At 31.5% G+C, this 22406-nt stretch overlaps 1 protein-coding gene across 1 annotated transcript in view; it reads right to left on the bottom strand.

The window, feature by feature from the left end:
* Window positions 1-5817: 5817 nt before the first annotated feature.
* Window positions 5818-22406, bottom strand: part of LOC145319482 (uncharacterized) — a 40044-nt gene continuing 23455 nt past the window's right edge. The window contains exons 5-9 of the mRNA XM_080161627.1: window positions 21382-21451; window positions 16546-16608; window positions 14637-14729; window positions 10302-10358; window positions 5818-9890 (exon numbers count right to left, since the gene is read on the bottom strand). Of these exons, the coding sequence (XP_080017753.1) occupies window positions 9783-9890; window positions 10302-10358; window positions 14637-14729; window positions 16546-16608; window positions 21382-21451 (391 nt within the window). The 3' untranslated portion in view covers window positions 5818-9782. The remainder of the gene's footprint in view (window positions 9891-10301; window positions 10359-14636; window positions 14730-16545; window positions 16609-21381; window positions 21452-22406) is intronic.

Genomic DNA, 22406 nt, shown 5'->3' with positions numbered 1-22406 from the left:
CTGCATCAAATTTTAAGTTTTTTTTATAAAATTCGTTTTTTGTATAATTCTTTATCTAAAAGCGGAAATGCATTTTAAGTTAATTAATTTTGACCAATAGGATAGGTGGATTTTAAACTACCTGCGCTCTAATTGGTTGAATGATGTACGACATCCAATCAGAGCGCAGATTTTTTAAATCCACCAATCACAGATGCCAAAATTAATTAACTTAAATTGCATTTCCGCTTTTAGATAAAGAATTATAGAAAAAACGAATTTTATAAAAAATCCTTAAAATTTGATGCAGATTTCAAATCTCCCCCTAACTTTAAAATTCCGGAAAACTTATATATCTTAGTATACATTTTACCATTGGACAATTAAATTGTAGAATGGCCTGCCATTGGTAACTTGTACTATATGACGGCATTTTTATTAGGCACTAAAAGCTATTTCCAAAATTATGGGATAATAATGTGAGTCGAACTATGAATTCTCACCACCATTGCATTGTAATAGTTAGCCAGAAGCGTGCAGAAGGGAGATAAATCCACCCCTTTTACAAGGGTTTATAACACCCTGACATACTATTCTAAAATAGCCAAAAGGGGTTTTAACAAAATTGCACGCTTCGTCAATTTAACAATTCAGGGACACATTTTGGACCTCCCTTTAATTTTGTATTAAGGCGTTTGTCAAAATTGCTCTCCCATGGCAAAATCCTCTGCACGGTACTAAGCCATGTATATATGTATAACAAATTAATTTTTAGGTAAGCTAGTATTAATATTGTGAATTTACTTTGATAGCCGCCTAGCTACCTGGATTAAAAAATTAAACATGACAACATCCATGAAAGCAAAGCTCTAAAATCAGAAGGAAGGCCAAAAGAAAAATAACTCTTGTAGAAGGTCAGAACGTAACAAGCAGAGCATTAATTTGTAAGCCAAAACAAAATTGGTTATAAACTTATTGCGCAAATACAGGATACAGTAAAAGGACATACTTTCATTTTTAGGATTTGATTATAAAGATGCCTCGCTTTGTACTGTACTGAAGTATTGTACTTTGTTGTCTAAAGAATCAATATTCCAAAAATAAGACAAATGAATACGATAATTATATCATTAAAAAAGTTGTTAAAAATCAGCATGAAATGGCCCTTGTTACACTTCCTAAATCAATTTGAAACTACATGAAAGAAAAGAGCTAGCCGCAACGTACGAACGTATGGAAGGACCCACCCCAATTATAGAAAAGCTTCGCTTTTATAACACTGATATATAGATACATATAGATACGTAAAAAATAAAGGTAGATAAATAAATATATAGAATTGTCATGTCATGGAAAAATAAAAATACATTTCTCTTGGCCATTTTACATATAAGATATTTATACATTTGCACAAATCCTATAGGCTAAAGTAGTTTGATATGCATACATATAATAAAGGTTTCTAATTATAAAAGCTATTGACAACATCAATAAATATTTTTGAGGAGGGTACATCCGCCCCTCCCCCCAAAAAATGACCTACATTAAAATAATTTGTAATTATAAGAGCGTAGCTGTTAGTAATTGACTTAACTGCGCTCATTTTGGACATAACTTTACATGTTGTTTCTTTTATTTACAATTTACATTCATTTGTTTGCTTTAATGAATTTGGAACTATTCCACTTATATTTAGTTCGATCTACGATTCTAACATGCTAAAATCAACGATAATATCTTTCTTTTGCGGATGTATCTACCCTAGATGTAAAAAAAGCTTTGCTTAAAAGTTAAACTGTTTACTGTCAGCTTTACTTCACTTTAATTTTTTGTTTAAATATTATACAGGTCGCTGATATTGTGCAAAAAGTAATCTGTAAAATTCTATTAAAAGATTAATTTTATTCCTTTTTCTATCAGTATTTCTGCAATAGGTAGTAAAGTAAACTTTGCATCAACGACGTAATAAAAAAGTTAAGTTAAAAGAGTCTTTACTTTTTTGTTCTTTTTCTGTATTGCTACCTTTTTTGGTGTCCCCTAGTTCAAATTTCAGGTACTCTTGAACAAAGCGTTGAACTGATCCCCCCCCCCCCTTTCTCAAATAAATTCAAAATAAAGTTTGGAAGGGAAGTGGTAATTTTTTTATTACTTTAGCTTTTGTTATAATAGTTTAAGGAACCACAGGTATAGGCCCTGTAGGGTTAAGGCCCTTCGCAAAGATTAGGCACTTTTGTCTGAAATAAAAATATTAAGTATAGTTATTTCATCATGTAATAATAATATCATTAGAATACGGTATATCACAACAATACCAGTCTGTTGTTACTGTATTTATATACCAGCGTCTACGGAGGCCTCTAGAGGCCTCTAGGGGCTCTTAAGGAGGGGGGAGTCGAACCAAAAAACAGATTTTTTAAAATTTGGATTTTAAAAAAAGTAAAAAAAATCTTGGGGGTAAAGCAATATTTATTTTAAACTTTTAAAAAACTTTCTTTTGGGGGGGAGGGTAGAATTTTTCTAGGGTCAATTTCTTTTGGGAGGGTTGTGGTACCCTCCCCCAGAATGGTTAAAAACTTTCCCGGGACCTATGGGAAGCCACTCTATTAAGAAGAACCCGATCGGTTCAGCGTTTAGCGAGATCCTTCGGTACAAACACACAAACAAACATTAAAACATTTTTTTACTTTATTATAAAGATGTTGTATGTTTATTGTTTAATCCAGTACAAGGCTGTACAAAAAATGTAAAAGACTTGAATTCAATAAAAAGTAAAATAAAAATCCATGATTAAGCTAAAATGATATAGGAAAAGTTAAACAATTAATTTAGGGTCCTTTTTGTACAGTACATATTTTTTGTAGATATAAATTTTTATCTAAATTGATAATTTTTATTCCATTTATATATTTACTAGCGGCTTCGCCCCTAGCCTCTAGGGGCTTTGTCCCAAGAGATGACAACAACAAAAAATTCAAAAAAAAAATAAGAACTAAAGAAATCTTCTACAAAAGAAATCTTCTACAAAAGAATTCTTCTACAAAAGAATATTTCTACAAAAGAATTCTTCTACAAAAAAAAAAAAAAAAAAAAAAATGGGGGGGATTTTTTTTGTTTTTGGGGGGGTTGGGGGTGTCCCACCCCCCAAGAAAATAGCTTAAAACCACCACAGGACCAATAGGTATATACCCTGAAGGGTAGAATCCAATCGGTTCAGCGGTTACCGAGATCTTAAGGGACAGACAGACGGACAGACGGACAGACATCAAGCTACTTTGTATTATAGATATCAGATGTAAAAATCAAAGATTTTATAAGAACCAAATGTCACTTAAACTTAAATAAAATTCATAGCTATAACATTAACCAACAACTGAATTAATTCGAAAAATGTTTTGGTAATTTTAGCTGAATTTCGTGATTTTGGGGGCAAAGACGATCATTTTATCGGTCCCAAAAAAAAAATTTCAGATTTTTTTTTTATTGGCTATACCTTAAATCCCGAACATAAAGATTTTTTAATAAGGCTCTTAAATTTTCTTAATCTTGACGTACTAACGTATAACATAAAGTGGCTATGCTGGGAGAACTAAGTTATTTTGTAATATAAATACTGATATTGCATAAAACTCACCTTGATCTATATGTTATCAGGGATATTAAGGGATAAGACAACGGCCGATATATTGCTGTATACCCCCAATGATGATACACAAAATTACCCCTTCTATAGATTGCAATTAGTTGTTAAAACGTTTGGACACTCAACCCAACCAATCAAAATTCAATTCAATCCACAAAGTTGTTAAGCCAACGAATGAAAAAAAGTAAACATTATACTTTGGGGACTAGTGCAATAAACAGCCGTTGTTCCCTCCCTCCCTTCCTGAAATGATATACATCTTGTATGCTCGGACATGGACATAGTTTCATAAGGTGGGCCGAGGGGGGGGGGAGTAACTATCGTGTCGAAATCTCGTAATTCAGTTCATCAGACTTAAAAAAACATCTGAGAAAGGAAAGCCTTAAAAATTAGATTAACTCAATATAGTTGATTTTAAGAAACTTAATAGAAAGTATTTTCCTTACAAAAATACAGCCTTAGTAATAAGATATAAAGTTATTTTAAGATAAATGTAAACAAATATATCTCAAAAGCAAAAATGTTTACAATAATTTCAATCGACTTAAATATAAAATTTTTGTATCTATTCATGGATGTTGTATATGTAAGCCTTCAAAATATACTTTCAAGTAAAGTTTAACTTTTTATAAAGTGCAATTCCAATAGAGTGTAAACTTATAGATACACCATGTTTAACGATTTTAATATGAGTAGGAGGGTATATATTCTCCCCCCCCCCCCCTCCAACAACAATTTTTTTGAAAAATTCATTATATTTTAACCACACAACGGTCCCATCCCCCCACCCTCAAAAAAATATGAAAAAATGGGAGGTTATTACTCCACCTAAAGCATTTGAACAAAGTTTTTTTTCTTTTTAAATCTACTCTATATCTTTCAACAAGTGGCTGCGCGCCCCTGGCATCTAGGGATTCTGTATTTCAAGGTGCAGAGATAAGACAATGGCCGGTACATTGAAGCACTACATCCCCAATGATGATAGACACAATTACCCCGTCTGTAGATTACAAATAGCGGTTGAAACGTTTTGACACTAACCTAAATGAACCAACCAATCAAGATTAATAAAAGCCCTCAAAGTTTTTGAAACAACGAATAAGAAAACTTTATTATAAAACTTTGGGTACTAGCCCAATGTCCCCTCCCTCCCTGGGGAAGTATAGACTCAAAACTAAAAACAAAAACGGTCAAAATTATACTTGGACAAATGTGAAGCTTCCCCAAAATGGGTAACTCGAAAGGTTCAGTGAAATATTAAGCTACAAAAAAAACCTTCTACTTTATAAAACTGGATAAAAAACCTATATCTAATACTAATACATCTATGTAATACCTTTCAATATTACATTATGTTTGTTGTTCTTAAACTTGAAACATACATTTTATAACACTTCATATAACAAGGTTATACAATTGCATAAGGGTGCAGCGACGTGGAAACTGAAATCTCTCTCTCTATCTATCTCTATCTCTCTCTCTCTCTCTCTCTCTCTTTCCCAATCCTTTCCCGTCCCTTTATTTATCTTCCGAACACATTAAAAGTGTCTGACTGATTATGACGTAACAAAAAAAATAGCCAATGAGAGGCCACTATAAATTTTACCATTGGTCAATAATGGCCTCTCATTGGCTAATGTTTTTTTGTTACGTCATAATCAGTCAGACACTTTTACTGTGTTCTTATCTTCCCTAACCCCTTCATTAAAAAGAAATGGACGTACAGGCTTTGTAGTAATTATCATAGAGACGCTACACTTTCCAGATGTAACCAATTTTTACAGAAATCCTTCTATAAAGTTTTAAATCCATAGGATAATTTCAAATAATTCAAGATAACCAATGTGGATAGACGCAAAAGTTGACCCATCATGCAGAATTTTTTCACTCTCAAAAAGTTAAGAGGGAACCCGAAGTGACTGTAACTGTCAATTGAACAGACTGACATAAATGAAGCAGTTTCACTCAGAGAGTTAGGAGCCTAAATGCTGCTTATTACACTAGTCCTCAAAGTTTTATTATAACATTTCTTTGGGTACTGCATTGAATTTTGGTTGTTTTACTAAGTTATGTGTTCAAATGTTTTAACCACTAATTTTAATCTACAGGAGGGGGAATTTTGTGTATCATCAATTTATCGGCCATTGTCTTATCTCTTTAGATCCATGAGTTTCACTACTAAAAATAAATAACACAAGTTACATAAAGGGATCTATGTATTACTAAAAACTACATAAATATTAAGAACATCAAATGAAACATAAATACTGATATCTACATTTTAAGTTTAACAAATAAATATTCAGGTCTATAAAGAATTATTGCACAATTTATATTTTTATTTACAAATGATTAGGTGTTTTTTTAAGTTTTTACATTTTATCAAAGACATATCAATTATCCATATATAAATAAATTGTTTAAATTATTTAAGGGTTTTGGGCATTTGGTCATGCTCAGACAAGGATATGAGAATAGTTATTTCTCGCATCGTATTATAAACAGCTTTCCGCGGATATAGAATGTACAATTATAAGATTAAAACCAGTTTTTTTAGCCCCGAGGTGCCGAAGGCATGGGCTAAAAAAACTGGTTTTAATCTTATGATTGTACATTTTTATATTCGTAGAAAGCTGGATATAATACGATGCTTACATAGTTTTTTCGTATGGATGAGAACCGGTTCCTATCCACCGGATTCGAATGAATACGAGAAAACATTATAACCTTTCTGGCGATTTGCACTGAAATTCAGGCTTAAACTCAAGGTGAAATTACGCAAAACGATCGCCAGCCAACGGTAGGAAAAATGTTGAACTGTCGTGGTAAATGGAGTCCATTTGGCAAACTGGTTAAACAGTTCTCGCCTAATCCCAATGAAAATGGTTAAATTCATTAAAATATTAATGGTTAGATATTAAGCTTCAATAGTTAATAATGGATCAAAACTTAAAATATTTATTTTAAATATATTTTTCCAGATCTTAAATTTAAAATCATCATTACTACAATAACGGCTTTAATTAGTTAATTAATTTGATTAAATACATTATTTTGAATATTAGAAAATATTCAATATGATTTTTATGCTTATTGTTTATTTATTAATATGGGTGAAAAATTTAATTGTACTTGTGATTTTAGTTGGGTTTTATAGGTTTATTCATACAATATGTATGGTATTAAAGTATAGGAAGCGCAGCTTATTAATAAATTTAGGTTGTACGGCCCGTCAGGGGGGTGAATAAACCCCCTAGGTGTCAAACAAACTACATTTTCAACCTTCTCAAAAGTCTAAATAGGCGTCCTATGTTTAAAAAATTGACGAAAAAAGCGTGCCATTTTTTTCACACTTCCTTTTTAATTTAGCGGGTTGACTACTTTTAGCTTAACACCTACTGTTTTAGGGAGGTGTATTAGGAAGTGGGTTTTATACCATTGTCAAGGGGCTAGAGTGTTGGACATTAAGGGGGGCGTACATCCTATCCCCCCCCCCCCCACCACCACCCTATTTTTACCCGGAAATGACTAAACTCTTCCTTTGAACGCTTCTGCTAAAATGAAATGAGCTTACCAATGAAAATCTAATAATTTTAAATGTTGTTGGCCTGTCATTGTTGCGCTTCTCATGGACATATAAACATTAAATCCTCTATAAATAATATATATATATAGCTGCTTCTTGGAATCACATTAAAGGATTATGTATACCTATATGAATTTCTAAATTATAACTTATCTAAAAATTAGGTAATCCGCTTATGATAACAAATGAATGTTACACAGTGGGGTGCACAGATATCTATAATACAAAGTAGAACGATGTCTGTTCGTCTGTCTGTCTGTCCGTCCGTCTGTCTGTCCGTCCGAACCTTAAGATCTCGGTAACCACTGAACCGATCGGATTATACTCTTCAGGGAATATACCTACTGGTCCTGTGGTGGTTTTAGGCTGTTTTCTTGGGGGGTGGGACACCCCCAATCCCCCCAAAAAACAAAAAATCCCTCCCCTAATTTTTTTTTTTTTTTTTTTTTTTTAGATTTCCTTGGTCCTTTTACGTATTTCGCCAAAAAAAAATTTTTTGTCACCTCTTGGGGTAAAGCCCCTAGAGGCTAGGGGCGAAACCGCTAGTTCAAATATAACATATCATAAGCATCAACATTGTTTTTTTTTCTATAATTTTATGAGGGATATCTTATTAACATTTCAATCTGATTTTAAATGGCATATAGGTATATAAACTTTTATTCCGATTCCACATTTTAATAAAGCTACTGTAGAATTTAAATTTTATATCATTTAATTTTTTTAAAATCAAAAGTTTTAAGTAAGTTATGACATAAAAGTATATTTCAAAAGCTTTTTTTGTTGATAATTAAATGTCAAAAATAATTTTTATGTGATATTTTAAAACTTGCAAATTCACCTAACCCGTTATCTATCCTCTAGTTATCTATCTCATCGTGTTATAGAAAATTTTACATTGATTGTAAAAGGCATATTTATAGTTTTGATTTCAGATTTGTTGGCCCTGAGGGGTTTATGACCAGTGCCAACAAAGCAATAATTAATCTTGTAATTTTCAATTTATTTTCGTCAAAATTCTTCTATAATACGATGTCAAGATTTTTAACATCAAAATCCATGTTCATCTATTATACAAGGTAATTTTTTTCTATATAGAAATACACAATAGTTATTCATCTCATCGTATTAAAGACAGCTTGCCTTTGATATTAAAATGAAAGATTGCAAGATTATAACCAATTTTGTAAGCCCTGATGGGCCGAAGGCCCTGGCTGACAATACTGGTATTGATTTTACAATTTCTATTTTAATATTCGTGAACAATTGTCTGTATTTCGATGCTGTACATGATTTTTCAGTAGGGCTGATAGCCGGTTCTAATCCAGAGGATATCAATCGGTTTCGAAGCTTTACTAGAAAGTACATTCTGTTCCTTTAAAATCCTGCCAATGTTTCCTCACAATCAGGGACAGGACAATAGAAGAAAAAATAATCTTCATACTAAATATTAAAGTCTGTCTTATTTATTGATAGGAAGCTCTTCATAGTGCCAAAATAAATGGCGCCATATTAGAATAGTCCGTTATTCTAACATGTCGTCATTCGAGATTTTTCGGCCAAAAAACATTGGCCGAAAAATCCCGAATAACGTCATATTAGAATAATAAACTATTCTAATATGATGTCATTTTCATAGGCACTATAAAGAACTTCTATTGATAGAACTGAGGGAGTGGATTAGAATTAAGATTAAAATATCTCCTATGGTCCTGTCTCTCCCTGTGTCAAATAATAATATTTGCTTCTAAGATTAACATATTGTTATTTATTCCAGAGTTGGGAGGTGAAAATAAAGTTAATCTCTTTAATCCGATTTTAATTTTTATTAAAAAAAAAGCTAGCAGCTTAGCCCCTAGCACCTTTAGGGACACTTCAGGTGAGAGGGGAAAGTCGACCCCATTTCCCCCATTTTCAAATTAAGTTTTTAAAAAAATTTATTTTGGGTGGTAATCTTTTATTGAGAGAGTGAAGATAACCTCTCTAATCAAAGTTTAAAACCTTCCCTGGACCTATAAGAAGCTTTATTGTAAAGGAGAACTATATCAGTTTAGCGGAGATCCTTTGCTACAGACAAAAAAAACTTGCTACTTTATATAATAGAATAGGATTGAATGACCAATGAGAGGCCAGTATACATTTACCATTTTACTATATAAATGTATTCTGGCCTATTATTGGTCATTTGTATTGTATGACGTCACTTTTATTAGGCACTATACTTTATACTATTAAGAGATGAAGTTTTAAAAGATTAAAATGTTAATCTTATTTGATATTTTCAACCTCCCAACTTCTAGTAAAATATAATCAAAATCAAAATTAACAAACAACACCTTGAAAATAACATATTATGAGATAAGAATTTTTGTTTGAAATATTCCATGTAAAAATATTTTAGTTAACAATTTAATTGCCATCAAGAAAAAAACAGAAGTAAATCTTATATACAGTTAAACGAAAACATATATTTATTAAATGTTTGGAGGTTTCAATTTTAATTTTTAATATTTATCGTTTTAAAATTGGGGAAATTTTTAATTGAAAGATTTGGAGTCAAAAAGATGTTGGTGGATTTTACTTGAAATTTGGAGGGGGTGGGATGGATGGTTTTGAAGCTGGTTGGGGAATCTTGTTCTCAACAGTTGGTGTCCCTGCCAGAAGACCAACAGTTTTCCCCAATGCCTAGAATAAGGATAAGTTTAATCATTATTTTTTTTATAGTTTTATTGACGAACTTATTAATTACTGATTAAGAAACTTTTTAACTCATTAATTGATCGATTAATAATTATTATTACCAATTAAAAAATTTCTTGAAATAATTGTTTATATTTTTCTTTACCCTTGCAATTCTTTAAAACATTTTTTGAAGACATTTTGATATTTTAATAAATTATTTGTCATTTTTGTTTATATGTTAGATCTTAACAGTCCTAAATTTTATGTACATATAAGGATGACACACCCAAAAAAGCGAATCTCATCAGATATAGACAAATATGGTGAAAGATTATTGAGTTGCTATGCTTTCTAAATTGTACCAAACTGTTACAGGAATCATCAAGCCAACTTTAGAATCGATCCTTTGATTACCTTAAGTATATTGTTGTCAGCAAACGGTGTAGGAGGTGGAGTCAAATCTGTTGAAATCTGAACATAATATTATATTAATAGAAATAGTGTGGAGTCAAATCTGTTGAAATCTAAACATAATATTATATTAATAGAAATAGTGTGAGGGGTGGAGTAAAACCAATTGAAATCTAAAAAATAATATTATTAATAGAAATGGTTTTGTTAACATAACCCCTGCAAGATAGTGGATTACCAGCTTTGACCAAATATTGAGCTTCCCTTACAGCCGTTTATTATATTTTACTAAACATACACATTATCCTCATACAATATACTTTTTACTTGATAATATAGGATTTACATTTTTAAAAATTTTTTTGTAAAATAACCAGAGTTAATAGAAACTGTAATTAGGAGTGGTTGGAGAATATTTTCAGGGCACGAAAGCCGCATCCATATCAGCCGCCGCAGCCAATCACAAAATGGCGTGGTATGTCTTGCGCGCATTATTGTTTTATATTTATGGGGGTAATGGAACTGTTTATATATCCCTAAGCCAAAATATTCAAAACATTATTGGGGATGTGCTTGAATTTATTACCAATTGTAGTAACCTTTAAATCCCTGAAAAATGTCAGAAGAAAAAGCCTCGAGCTTCAATAACAAAAAAGTTATAGACATTTCAAAATGTTTTTTTTAGTACAATGAAAATTTTGAAAGTTTTTCATTGCTAACAATAAAAATTTCATTATTAAAATATGTCGCCTAGAAAGAAAATCTTATTTTTGGCAGAAACTTAGGATGCCAGTAACTGTTAACATTTTTACAATAAAAATACCCTTCTTTATAGTCAAAATCATTAAAAAAAATTCAGTTTAATTTGCATTGTACTAAGAGTTCTGTGAGACTGCCAGCCTTTAGGATTTCTAGCCAATCAGGCTAATCAGCCAATCGGAAGGCTGAGTCTGCGCTTAGTCCGCTGAACAACCAATCACAGCTGAGCATCTGTATTACTTACATTAGTTTCATTTTTTCCCACTATGATTTTACACTTACAAATGTAATTTAAACCAAATTTTTTAAAGAGATTTGGAATTTGAAAAGGGGTTTTTATTGTGAAATGTTATCAGTTACTGGCAGCCTAAGTTTCTGACAAAAATAAGCTTTTAGTTTTACTTCTAGATGTAATTTAATATTGAAATTTTATCATAAGCAATGAAAATCGTTAAAAATTTTCATTGTACTAAAAAACATTTTGAAACGTCTGTAACTTTTTGGTATTGAAGCTGGAGGCTTCAAATTTTCAGACTTCAAATTTCTTGCAGGGTTCCTTTAAGAAAAAATCCTGATAAAAAAAATCATTAATTTTCTCCTGTAAACAGTTATAATTAGAATAAATATCAAAATCTTATTTTAAAAAAATCGTCCATTTATAATTTTGTGTAAATGTAAATCTTTTTTTTATTTAATTTCAAAATTATTATATTGAAACTATTTCCTTTTATACTGTAAATTGTTTTCTAAATAAATTTAATCGCGTGGAAAATTTTGTAAATTGGTTTAGAATATTTCAATACTGTAGAATACATACAGTCTCAATGTAAAATATAAAGTTTAATCATAAAGGTGTTTTTTAGTAGCGAAGGTACTATATAATTTGAACTTTTTGAATGTCTGTCTTAAATGTTATAGGAGAAGCGTGATTTTCTCAGATCCTATTCAAGATAGACAGCTGAAAGTTTTTGGAGATTTAATAAGTTTACGTAAAAATCAAGGAATAAATCTATACTTCCATCAAGTTTGATCCAAATATGATTATTAGTTGGGGTGCTACTAGCTAGATTGATTCCTTAATTTTTACGTTTTCTTTAATACGGCAATCGAAAGCTTTTCAAATTCCTGAAAACAAATGGTATATATTAAGCTATAAAAATTGGAAAGAATTTTAATGAATATAATAGATTTGAAATCTGCATAAAATTTTAAGGAATTTTCTTAAAATTCGTTTTTTGTATAATTCTTTATCTATAAGCGCAAATACAAATTAAGTTAAATAATTTTGACATCTGTGATTGGTGGATTGAAAACTATCTGCGCCCTGATTGGAGAAGCTTAAGTGACGTACATCATTCAACCAATTAGAGCACAGGTAGTTTCCAATCCACCTATCCTATTGGTCAAAATTTATTAACTTAAATTGGATTTGCGCTTTTAAATAATGAATTATATAAAAAACAAATTGTATAAAAAATCCTTAAAATTTTATGCAGATTTTAAATCTATTATATTCATTAAAATTCTTTCCATTTTTATAGCTTAGTATATATGTTTTCAGGAATTTGAAAATATGTTATACCCCTAAAAATGCCTTTAAATGGTCGAAAACGTTCACTTTCTCTTTTGGTCTGTCTGTAATTCATCAAAAGATCATTATAAATTCTTAACAGGCTTTGTGATTTAATTTATCAAGTTTAATGTTTTTTTTATGATACTGCTCTGTAGGTAATTTTTTGTTGTCATCCTTGTTTTTATACATATAGCATATGGGTGAAACTTAACAGATCAGACAAACAATCAATAACAATTAGTGAGTAATAAACTTACTAGATTAGGTTGGATTATTTTGGGTACTCGGAAGCCTTGCATGGTATGGGCACCACAGGAATAGGCCTTATAAATCAATCTTATAGTGTGCAATCTATAATACACTGCTTGATATCTGTCCGTCTGTCCGTCCGTCCTTTACGAATTTTGCGAATTCGCTTTTTTTCCGCTGGGTATTGCGATTAATTCGCATTTTTTTCCGCTGGGTAGATTATAGTAGATGTAATTGTACCTCTTGGGGCAAAGTCCCTAGAGGCTAGGGGCAAAGCCGCTAGTTAATATATATCTCATCATTAAATTGCAAATATTACTTCAGTACTAAACAAATATCTTGTTAAATAGTTGCTTCATGAAGAAGCTTTATAATGTGCCTATAAAAAATTACGTTATACAAGACAAAGGATCAACGATAGTCCAATACACAAACTAAATTACCAATGTCAAGCCAGTACACATTTTAATTGACCAATGATAGGCCAGTATGACGTAATTTTGACGCAATATAAATAGATTCCTTTACGAATATTTGCCACTAAAAACAACGACGGCTTTGCGTCGTTGCTTCTTAAAGCAATCTCTTTTTTTATGGAAAAGATGATTAATTTAATACATTATGATTAAACTCAAGTAATTAATCACTTTAAGTATTTTCAAAATATTTCATTAGCTTAAGAGAAAAATCTAAACAACAATATATCAAAAATTCGATATGTTTTCGGAATTTGATAAAGCTTGTCTATTCAATTAGATTTTTATATTAAATTAATTAGATATTTACTTTAATAACAAGGATGACAACGAAGCGAAGCGCTAAAGCGGTAGGAAAAATGGAATAATCAGAATATAAATGTATAAGAGATGAAGCAAAACTGTAAGCAAATATTTTGACAAACTGCTTGATATAGGATAATGTTTATGGACATACTTACATTTTTAGGACTTGATTATAGAGTTGCTACGCTTTCTAAATCGTACCTAACTACTAAAGGAATCACCATGCAAAGTTTGAAATCGATCGGACAATTCTAACATGCCTAAATTAACGAAAAAAGCTATCCGTGTGTGACGGACGTACGGACGGACGGACCTATCCTAATTATAAAAAAGCTTCGCTTTTAAAAATAAATTTTTGGCGCGAAGTAACTTCATGTTTTTTTGGAACTATTTGTCAAATCTAATAAATGTTATATACCTAATGTTTTTTTTTAATAATTATTAAAATCTTTTTAAAAATTCAGTATAGTCTAACAATCTAACGAAATTGGTAAACTATAGACAGGGCAAGGCTGATTTGTATGACACTTTAACATAGGGTTCAACAACTAAGAATAACAAAAAGGAGCCAATATTTCCTTTTCTGGTATTATGTTAAGTAACACCCTACAGGCAACCAACCTTTTCATTGCATGTCCCTTTTCCTAACTGAGAATGATTTGTATCTGTTTTGAAATAAAGCATCTCTTCTACTCTTACCATTAATATCGCGCATCTGACACAGCAGACGTAGGAACCATCTCAAACGTCTTTTGTTATAAAGCAAAGATAAACCCTTTACCTCAACAAAACGACAAACGGATGCCGAAGGCACGGGCGAACAAAACTGTTTTAATATTATAATTGTACATTTTTTATACTCGTAGAAAACTGGATATAATATGATACGATACATGACTTTTCAGTAAGGCTTAGAACCAGTTCTAACCCAGTGGATAATAATCGTTTTGGAAGCCATACTGGAAAATATGTTACCTGGTATTGTGCATCCTCCATGAGAACATCCCTGTCAGCAAATGGTGTGGGAGGAGTTGATACCTCGCTACTCGTTTCTCCATAGCTCAGATCCTTAATAATTTGGTTGAAGCTTTTGATAGTGCGTATGAAAATTACGTCAAACTGGCCTACCATTGGTCAATTAAATGTATACTGGCCTGCCACTTGTAATTTAGTCTGTTAATTGGCCTATCATTGGTCATTTGTATTATATTACGTCATTGTTTTAAAACTGTCACTGTAAAAAGCTTCTCTTGATTGCACAACATTTGTTTGGAAGTCCTAACATTGTATCATGGTAATCATTTTTTATGGTTCTTTCAATCCTCTTCCTTATTTTCCATTTTGAAGAAAGAAAATCCTTGGCCCTGGGTAGGGCATGTGGAACTAATTCAGGGGGTCATCTTAACCATACTTAACCTAACCTAAAAGTATCTTAATTAAGTTTGTTTTTGGTAGTTCGTTTGTGGTCCCTGTTAAATTTCGGCTGTTAAAGAGGTCTGGCCTTTTTATTTGAAACTTTCCTATAACTATAAGTAGAGAAATAGCTTAAAACAACCCAAGACTTAAATACAGAAATGAAATAGCCTGTAACCATGCCGGGACTTATGTGAAGCTTCCATAAATCGGTTCTGTATTAATCGACAGCAGAACATTAAGCTACAGACTAAAAAACATTACTACGTTATGTCTATAACTAGCGGCTACGCCCCTAGAGACCACTAGGGGACCTTGAGTGGGGGAGAGAAAAAGTAAACCCGCCCATTTCAAATTTAGTTTTAAGAAGAAAATGTTATTTTTTTTTGGGGGGGGGGTGGATATTTTTTTCTTTCGAAATTACTTCCCCAAAATAGTCATAAACTTTCCCAGGACCAAGAAGCTACCCTGTAAAGGAAAACATATCGGTTCAGCGGTTAGCAAGATCCTTCGGTACAGACAGACAGTCTCATGTTACTTTTATATAGGACTAGCGGCTTCGCCCCCTAGAAGCCTCTAGGGGCACTGGTAGGAGGGGGAAAAGTCGACCTCATCCCATTTTAAATTTGAGTTTATATAGAGTTAAAAAAATATATATTTTTGGGGGGAGGGGGGTGAAGACATCCTCTCCAAAAATAGTTTAAAACCTTCCCAGGACCCAAAAGAAGCTTCACTGTAAAGGAGAACATTATAGGTTCAGCGGTTAGCGAGATCCTTCGGGACAGACAAAAAACGCTTACTACTTTACATAATACTAGCGGCTACGCCCCTAGAAGCCTCTAGGTGCACTTAAGGTAGGAGGGGTAAAAGTCGACCTTATCCAATTTAAATTTAAGTTTCAAAAGAGTAGAAAAAATAATTTTTTTTTTGGGGGGGGGGGTGAAGACACCCTCTCCAAAAATAGTTTAAAACCTTCCCAGGACCTGTAAAAAGCATCACTGTAAAGGAGAACAATAACGGTTCAGAGGTTAGCGAGATCCTTCGGGACAGACAAAAAACGCTTACTACTTTATATAATAGGATAGCGGCTACGCCCCTAGAGGCCTCTAGGGGCACTTGAGGAGGGGAGAGTCGAATTTGATAACCCAATTTCTTATTTTAGATTTAAAAGAAAAAGTAAAAAAATAAATTTTTGGGAGGGGCGAAAAAAAAAAATTTTTAATTTTAGTTAAAAAAAAAATTTTTAAATTTTTTTTTTGGGGGGGGGGATTTTTCATTTTTTTGGGGGGGTTGGGGGTGTCCCACCCCCCCAAGAAAATAGTTATAAACCTTCCCAGGACCTATGAGAAGCTACCCTGTTAAGGAGAACCCGATCGGTTAGGCGGTTAGCGAGATCCTTCGGTACAAACAAACACACAAACACACATCCTGTTACTTTATTATAAGGATAGGATAATTTAAATTGACTTACTTCATCTGGTGTGAGGGGGGGTGGTAACATAGAAAGATCTACGCCTCCAAGTCCATATCCATTCTAAAAAATTAGTAGAAGAAAAAGTTATATAATCGTTTCATGGTGATTGTGGCGACTAATGTTGATCTATTAGTTTAAATACATTTGATTTCATTTTTGGCTGTTTGATTATCAAAATTAGAAGCAGCTTATAGTGCCTAATAAAAAATTACGTCATACAATACAAATTACCAATGATAGGCTGGTATACATTGTAATTGATTAATGCTCAAATATATACTGGCCTATCATTGTTCATTATTATTGTATGACGCCATTTTTATTTAACACTTTAAGCTGCTTCATTAAATCAATATGAATAAAAATCAAATGCTTTGCTCATGTCAAACTGATTGAAAAATGCCACGACACCCAAAAATTAATGGATCTCAAAGGATTAGACAATGGACTATAAATGATGAATTATTGTAGAAAAGCCTCAATGACGATAAACCAAATTATGTAGAATGAAATTATCGGTTAGAAAGTTTGGACACTGCTTATTATAAATCGACCAATCAAGTTTCAATAAAAGTACCAAAAGTTTGAAGCAAACGAATAAAAGATCTGAAAAAAAAACTTTGAGGACCAGTTTAATTCACAGTAAAATAAAATCAAGCTTATCCTCTTTTTCTAAATTTTGCTTTTAAAACATTTAATGTAAGTGTTTTACTACGTATTACACGGCACAAAAAAAAATTATACACCGCATTACAAAAAAATAGTTTCTTTTCCTCATGCATTGTTTAATTTGTATTTTAAAAGTGCTTGGAATTTTTTTTAAGTAAAAACTTTTTTATTGTGTTATTTTGCAAAGTACAGAGGTGGATTCTTAAAAAAATTTGCCCCACTAATCGCTTAGTGGGGCACAATGCTATCGAAGGTGATTTGACTTTTGTGTCAGAACCTGAATTGGGACATAGTGCATTTCATTACCCTAGGTTAGGTAACTTCATTTCACTTTTCAATAAAATCTAAAATGCAGCCGTTTTTGCAGGAGGTACCATTTTCTGTTAAAATTTTAGAGGAAAATTAAACAGTTTTTTGTTAATTTCTACTTCTATTTTCAACTGAAGAAAAAATCCTTTTGTGTATATACAGAATCATTGTTGTTACTTAATTTCATCAAAAAAAAAAATTTAAAAACTAACCCATAAAAGCCGATTTTTCATTTTGTTCAATATGGGTAAAATAAAAATATTACCATCTCCAAAGGGTTAAAATCAAAATTTCAAAGCTCTAAAATGTTGTTCATCGAAAATAAATAGCAGTTTATAAGGACTTTTTGCATCCATCTTCTCATTTAACAGGGAACAAAAACAAAAATAGAATCTATTTTTTCAGTGTTGACATAAAAAAAGCGTTTGATTAAAAATATAAATAATAATTTTTTTAAGAAGTGCTAAAAAGTAATACAGACTATTCAACTTTACCTCTGACATTTAATTAGATGTAAAAAAATCTATTTATTATAGCAGACAATTATGATAATTTTTTAACAAAATTTTCACCAAAGCATTACTGATAAACCAAGGACTTATTAGATAACATACTATATGCTCCTTTGTAAACAGATTCTATAAAAAATGTATTCTATAAGAAAATCATGTTTTCAAATTGACATTTCAAATTATAGAGTAGCTTTTGAAAAGTAGAATCTATTTAATCTTTAAAGAATTAAAATAAAGAATAAAAAACTTGAAAAGTGTCGCTTAATTTAAACTATGTTATTCAAAAGTTGGATTCGGTAGAATGTGATGGAAGGTTTTATTTTACTAACCTTTCCCTAACTGCTTTTACCCAGAATGATTTTAGGAATTTCCCCATCCCTTTGAATTAAAAGCTGCTAGATGCTAGTGGCGCATCCCAAAGTTTTACATAATATGATTAAAAACAATGTTTTTCTGTCCGACTTAATCCCAAATAAACATAATTTAGAAATAGTCACAATTTTAATAATGGATGTAGAATATACATGGATATTATGACAGGGGGAAATTGTCGTCAATTAAGCTTGCTAACATGAAACCCATATATTGGTCAGTTTGTTCATCCAGAAAGAGGGGAGGATATAAATGTGGTAGAGGGGGAAATGTTCATTATCCTTATCAGAGAACATGAAAATCCAAATAATAATATATCCATTATTAGTAGCGAAGCTACTCTATAATTCCAATGTCCGTTTATCTCTTTTATATTTTTTAAAACTGGTTTACTTTAGCAATGTATATAGAATACATGTATATATTAACAAGGGAAAATTTGTCGCCAATTTAGCTAGCTAATATGTACCTCGTTTATTAAAGTTTGTTCATCCAGGGGGTGGATTGGGGTATTGTAACTTAAGCTGGCTGTGAGAATTACTTTATTACAATACACAAAAATCTGGTGCAACATCCAAGTAATAGTAATATTTCTATAGCATTCAGCAAATCTGCACATGGTAGAGAAAGGTACGAATCTTAGCCAAAAAAAATTTCATAACTAAAGACAAAATAAAGACCTACTGCTGCTATGTCAGATGAGCGGTATTTATAGTAAAAGTAGGGGAAATGCCTTCTCTCAAAAACAAGTGCAACCCATAAACATGATCATTTTGGAAAAAGGGTATGTTACAATATAGTCTGCCTGCAATATTTTGGATCATAAGCGTGCAGAAGGGGATGTATACAACCCCTTGAAACAACATTTTATGAAGAACTGCATATCCCTTTTATCACCCTTGAATAGAGAGAGAAAGAGACAGAGAAACAAAGAGAGACAGGGAGATTGATTGAGAGAGATAGAGAGAGAGGGAGCATAAGAGAGCGTGAGTTAGAAAGACAATTTTACCTATAAAATAGACATTAAACATTCAATCTTGTCATTCTAATATACATACAGTACTAAGGTTTTTTGTCTGTATCCAAAATTCTCGGAAATCGCTGGTCCAACTTGGTTGCACTTTTATTTGGGTGTGGTTTTAAACTATTTTCAAGATCAATATCGCCCTAAAGTCAAAGGGTAGAACAACTCATGGATCCAAAGGGATAAGACAAAGGCCAATAAATTGATGTACATCCCCAATATTGAAACACAAAATTACCTTCTTTAGAGCTTAAGATTAGTGGTTGAAATGTTTGAACAGTCAACTTAATAAACTAACCAATTAAAAAAGTCATCGAAGTTGTTAAACCAACATAATTGTAAAACTTTAAGGACTAGTGTAATAAACATTGGTATCTCTCACTCTGGGAACAGCTAAACACTTGAAGCTACTCTATAATTTGAAATATCCGTTTGAAAACATGATTTTCTCATAGAATACAAATTTTTAAAGGAGCATTTAGTATGTTATCCAATAAGACCTTGGTTTATCAGTAATGCTCTGATGAGAATTTCCATAAGAAAATTTATTTTAATTGGCTGCTATACAAAATTGACATTTTTTACATCTATTTCAATGTCAGAGGTAAAGACTGAATAGTCTGTATTACTTTTTAGCACTTTTAAAAAATAATTTTTTTGTTGTTTTTTTATCAAATGCTTTTTTTATGTCAACACTGAAAAAATAGATTCTATTTTTGTTTTTTTTCCCTGTTAAATGAGAAGATGGATGCAAAAAGTCCTTATAAACTGCTATTTATTTTCGATGAACAACATTTTAGAGCTTTGAAATTTTGATTTTAACCCTTTGGAGATGGTAATATTTTTGTTTTACCCATATTGAACAAAATGAAAAATCGGCTTTTATGGGTTAGTTTTTAAATTTTTTTTTTGATGAAATTAAGTAACAACAATGATTCTGTATATACACAAAAGGATTTTTTCTTCAGTTGAAAATAGAAGTAGAAATTAACAAAAAACTGTTTAATTTTCCTCTAAAATTTTAACAGAAAATGGTACCTCCTGCAAAAACGGCTGCATTTTAGATTTTATTGAAAAGTGAATTGAAGTTACCTAACCTAGGGTAATGAAATGCACTATGTCCCAATTCAGGTTCTGACACAAAAGTCAAATCACCTTCGATGGCATTGTGGGGGCAAAATTGTTTTCGTGAAAAATCCACCAAAATCACATTAAAAATCTACAAAAATTAAACAAAATCATAGAAGGGTTTTTAACATAAGATTTTATTTAATTTTTGTAGATTTTTTATGTGATTTTAGAGGATTTTTCACGAAAACAATTTTGCCCCACTAAGCGATTAGTGGGGCAATTTTTTTTTAAGAATCCACCTCAGAACTAAAGATAACAAGTATGTGTGTTTCAAATTATGCGAAGCTTTTTATGGTTCCTAAAAAAATGATGTCATACCTTTGGTCAATTAAAATTTACGTGGAGAAAGTCGCTCAAAAATCAGACACGTGACGTCAGGCAAATGAGGAAAATGTGAGGAGAAGTAAGAAAGAAAAAGCCCTAAAAAAAAGATGGATAATCCCTCATTTTTATGACGTCACGTAGATCATTTTTAACGACTTTCTCTCCGTAAAATGTGTACTGGCCTGCCGTTTCTAATTTAGTATGTGTATTAGCCTAGTCATTTTATTAGGAACTATAAAGAGCTTCGGAGTCGTTCACATTGCACTTGGTCTAAGAGGTTCTATACGTTTTAATTGTATTTCTGGTATCGATTATAAATTTGCTACGCTTCCTAAATCAAACCTTATTATTATAGGAATCACGAAGCAAAGTTTGAATTCGATTAAAGAATTTTAACATGTTTAAAATAACGAAAAGCGCTAACAGTTCTGGACGGACGTACGGACTGACGACCCTCATTATAAAACAGATTCGCTTTTGATTAAAATTTACCATAGGTTTAGTAGAATTGTAGGTGGTGGGTAGGTCCAGAGTTAAACAGTTACGAATTGAGTTCAAACCCCTGAAAATAAGGAAATTTATAATCTTTATATTGCAATGTTCGTAATTGTGTATCTATTTGACCCTGTAGATTACAAGATCTCACAAACAGATACAATGAATTATTTCTCCTTTATTGTTCTTATAATTTCTTTGCTCGTCTTAAGCTATCTAATGAATAAAAATGAAATTATATGCTAACAGAAATAGTTTTGTAGAAATATGTAATTAATATCAATTATATTTTTTGACAAAAACATTTTCGCAAAATTGAAATTACCACTATCAATTACCACCTATTAATTGAAATTAATTATAGAAATCAAAGTTGGAAGAAAAAAAATATATATAAATGCGACTTAACTATTGGGTTCGTCTAACTAATGAAAACTTCTCTGATAATTGTGAAACGGTCGGTTCAGACTTTTACGTAATTCGTACTTAGGCGTTTAAAACATAAGTTAACATTAGGTATATAGAAGTAAGTTACAAAACACCTTAAATAATAAACAAAACTATTTCTCGTATTCATTCGAATCCGGTGGATAGGAACCGATTCTCATCCATACGAAAAAACTATGTATAGCACCAAATTATATCCAGCTTTCTACGAATATAAAAATGTACAATCATAAGATTAAAACCAGTTTTTTTAGCCGGTGTCTTCGGCACCTCGGGGCTAAAAAAAATAGTTTTAATCTTATAATTGTTCATTCTATATCCGCGGAAAGCCGTTTATAATACGATGCGAGAAATAACTATTCTAATCAAGACAATTAGGTATGCCCATAAGAAGTATGTTGTTATGCAATATTTATCCCTGAAAAACAGGTTTCTTTGAAATGATGGTTATGTTTGATGTGCTGAAAATGGATTGCCTATTTCTTCCTTAATTTCCAAAGTTGTACAGCAGATAACCCAATTATTGCAAACGCTATTTTCAGCTATTCCGGTCAAAGGGAAAAGCGATATAATGT

This window comes from Acartia tonsa, chromosome 5 (genome assembly GCF_053477335.1).
Source record: "Acartia tonsa isolate MP-2025a chromosome 5, ASM5347733v1, whole genome shotgun sequence".
In the NCBI taxonomy this organism is placed as follows: Eukaryota; Metazoa; Arthropoda; class Copepoda; order Calanoida; family Acartiidae; genus Acartia; species Acartia tonsa.
Note: the sequence above shows the minus strand (reverse complement) of the source record. Positions and strands in the feature narration are given on the sequence as shown.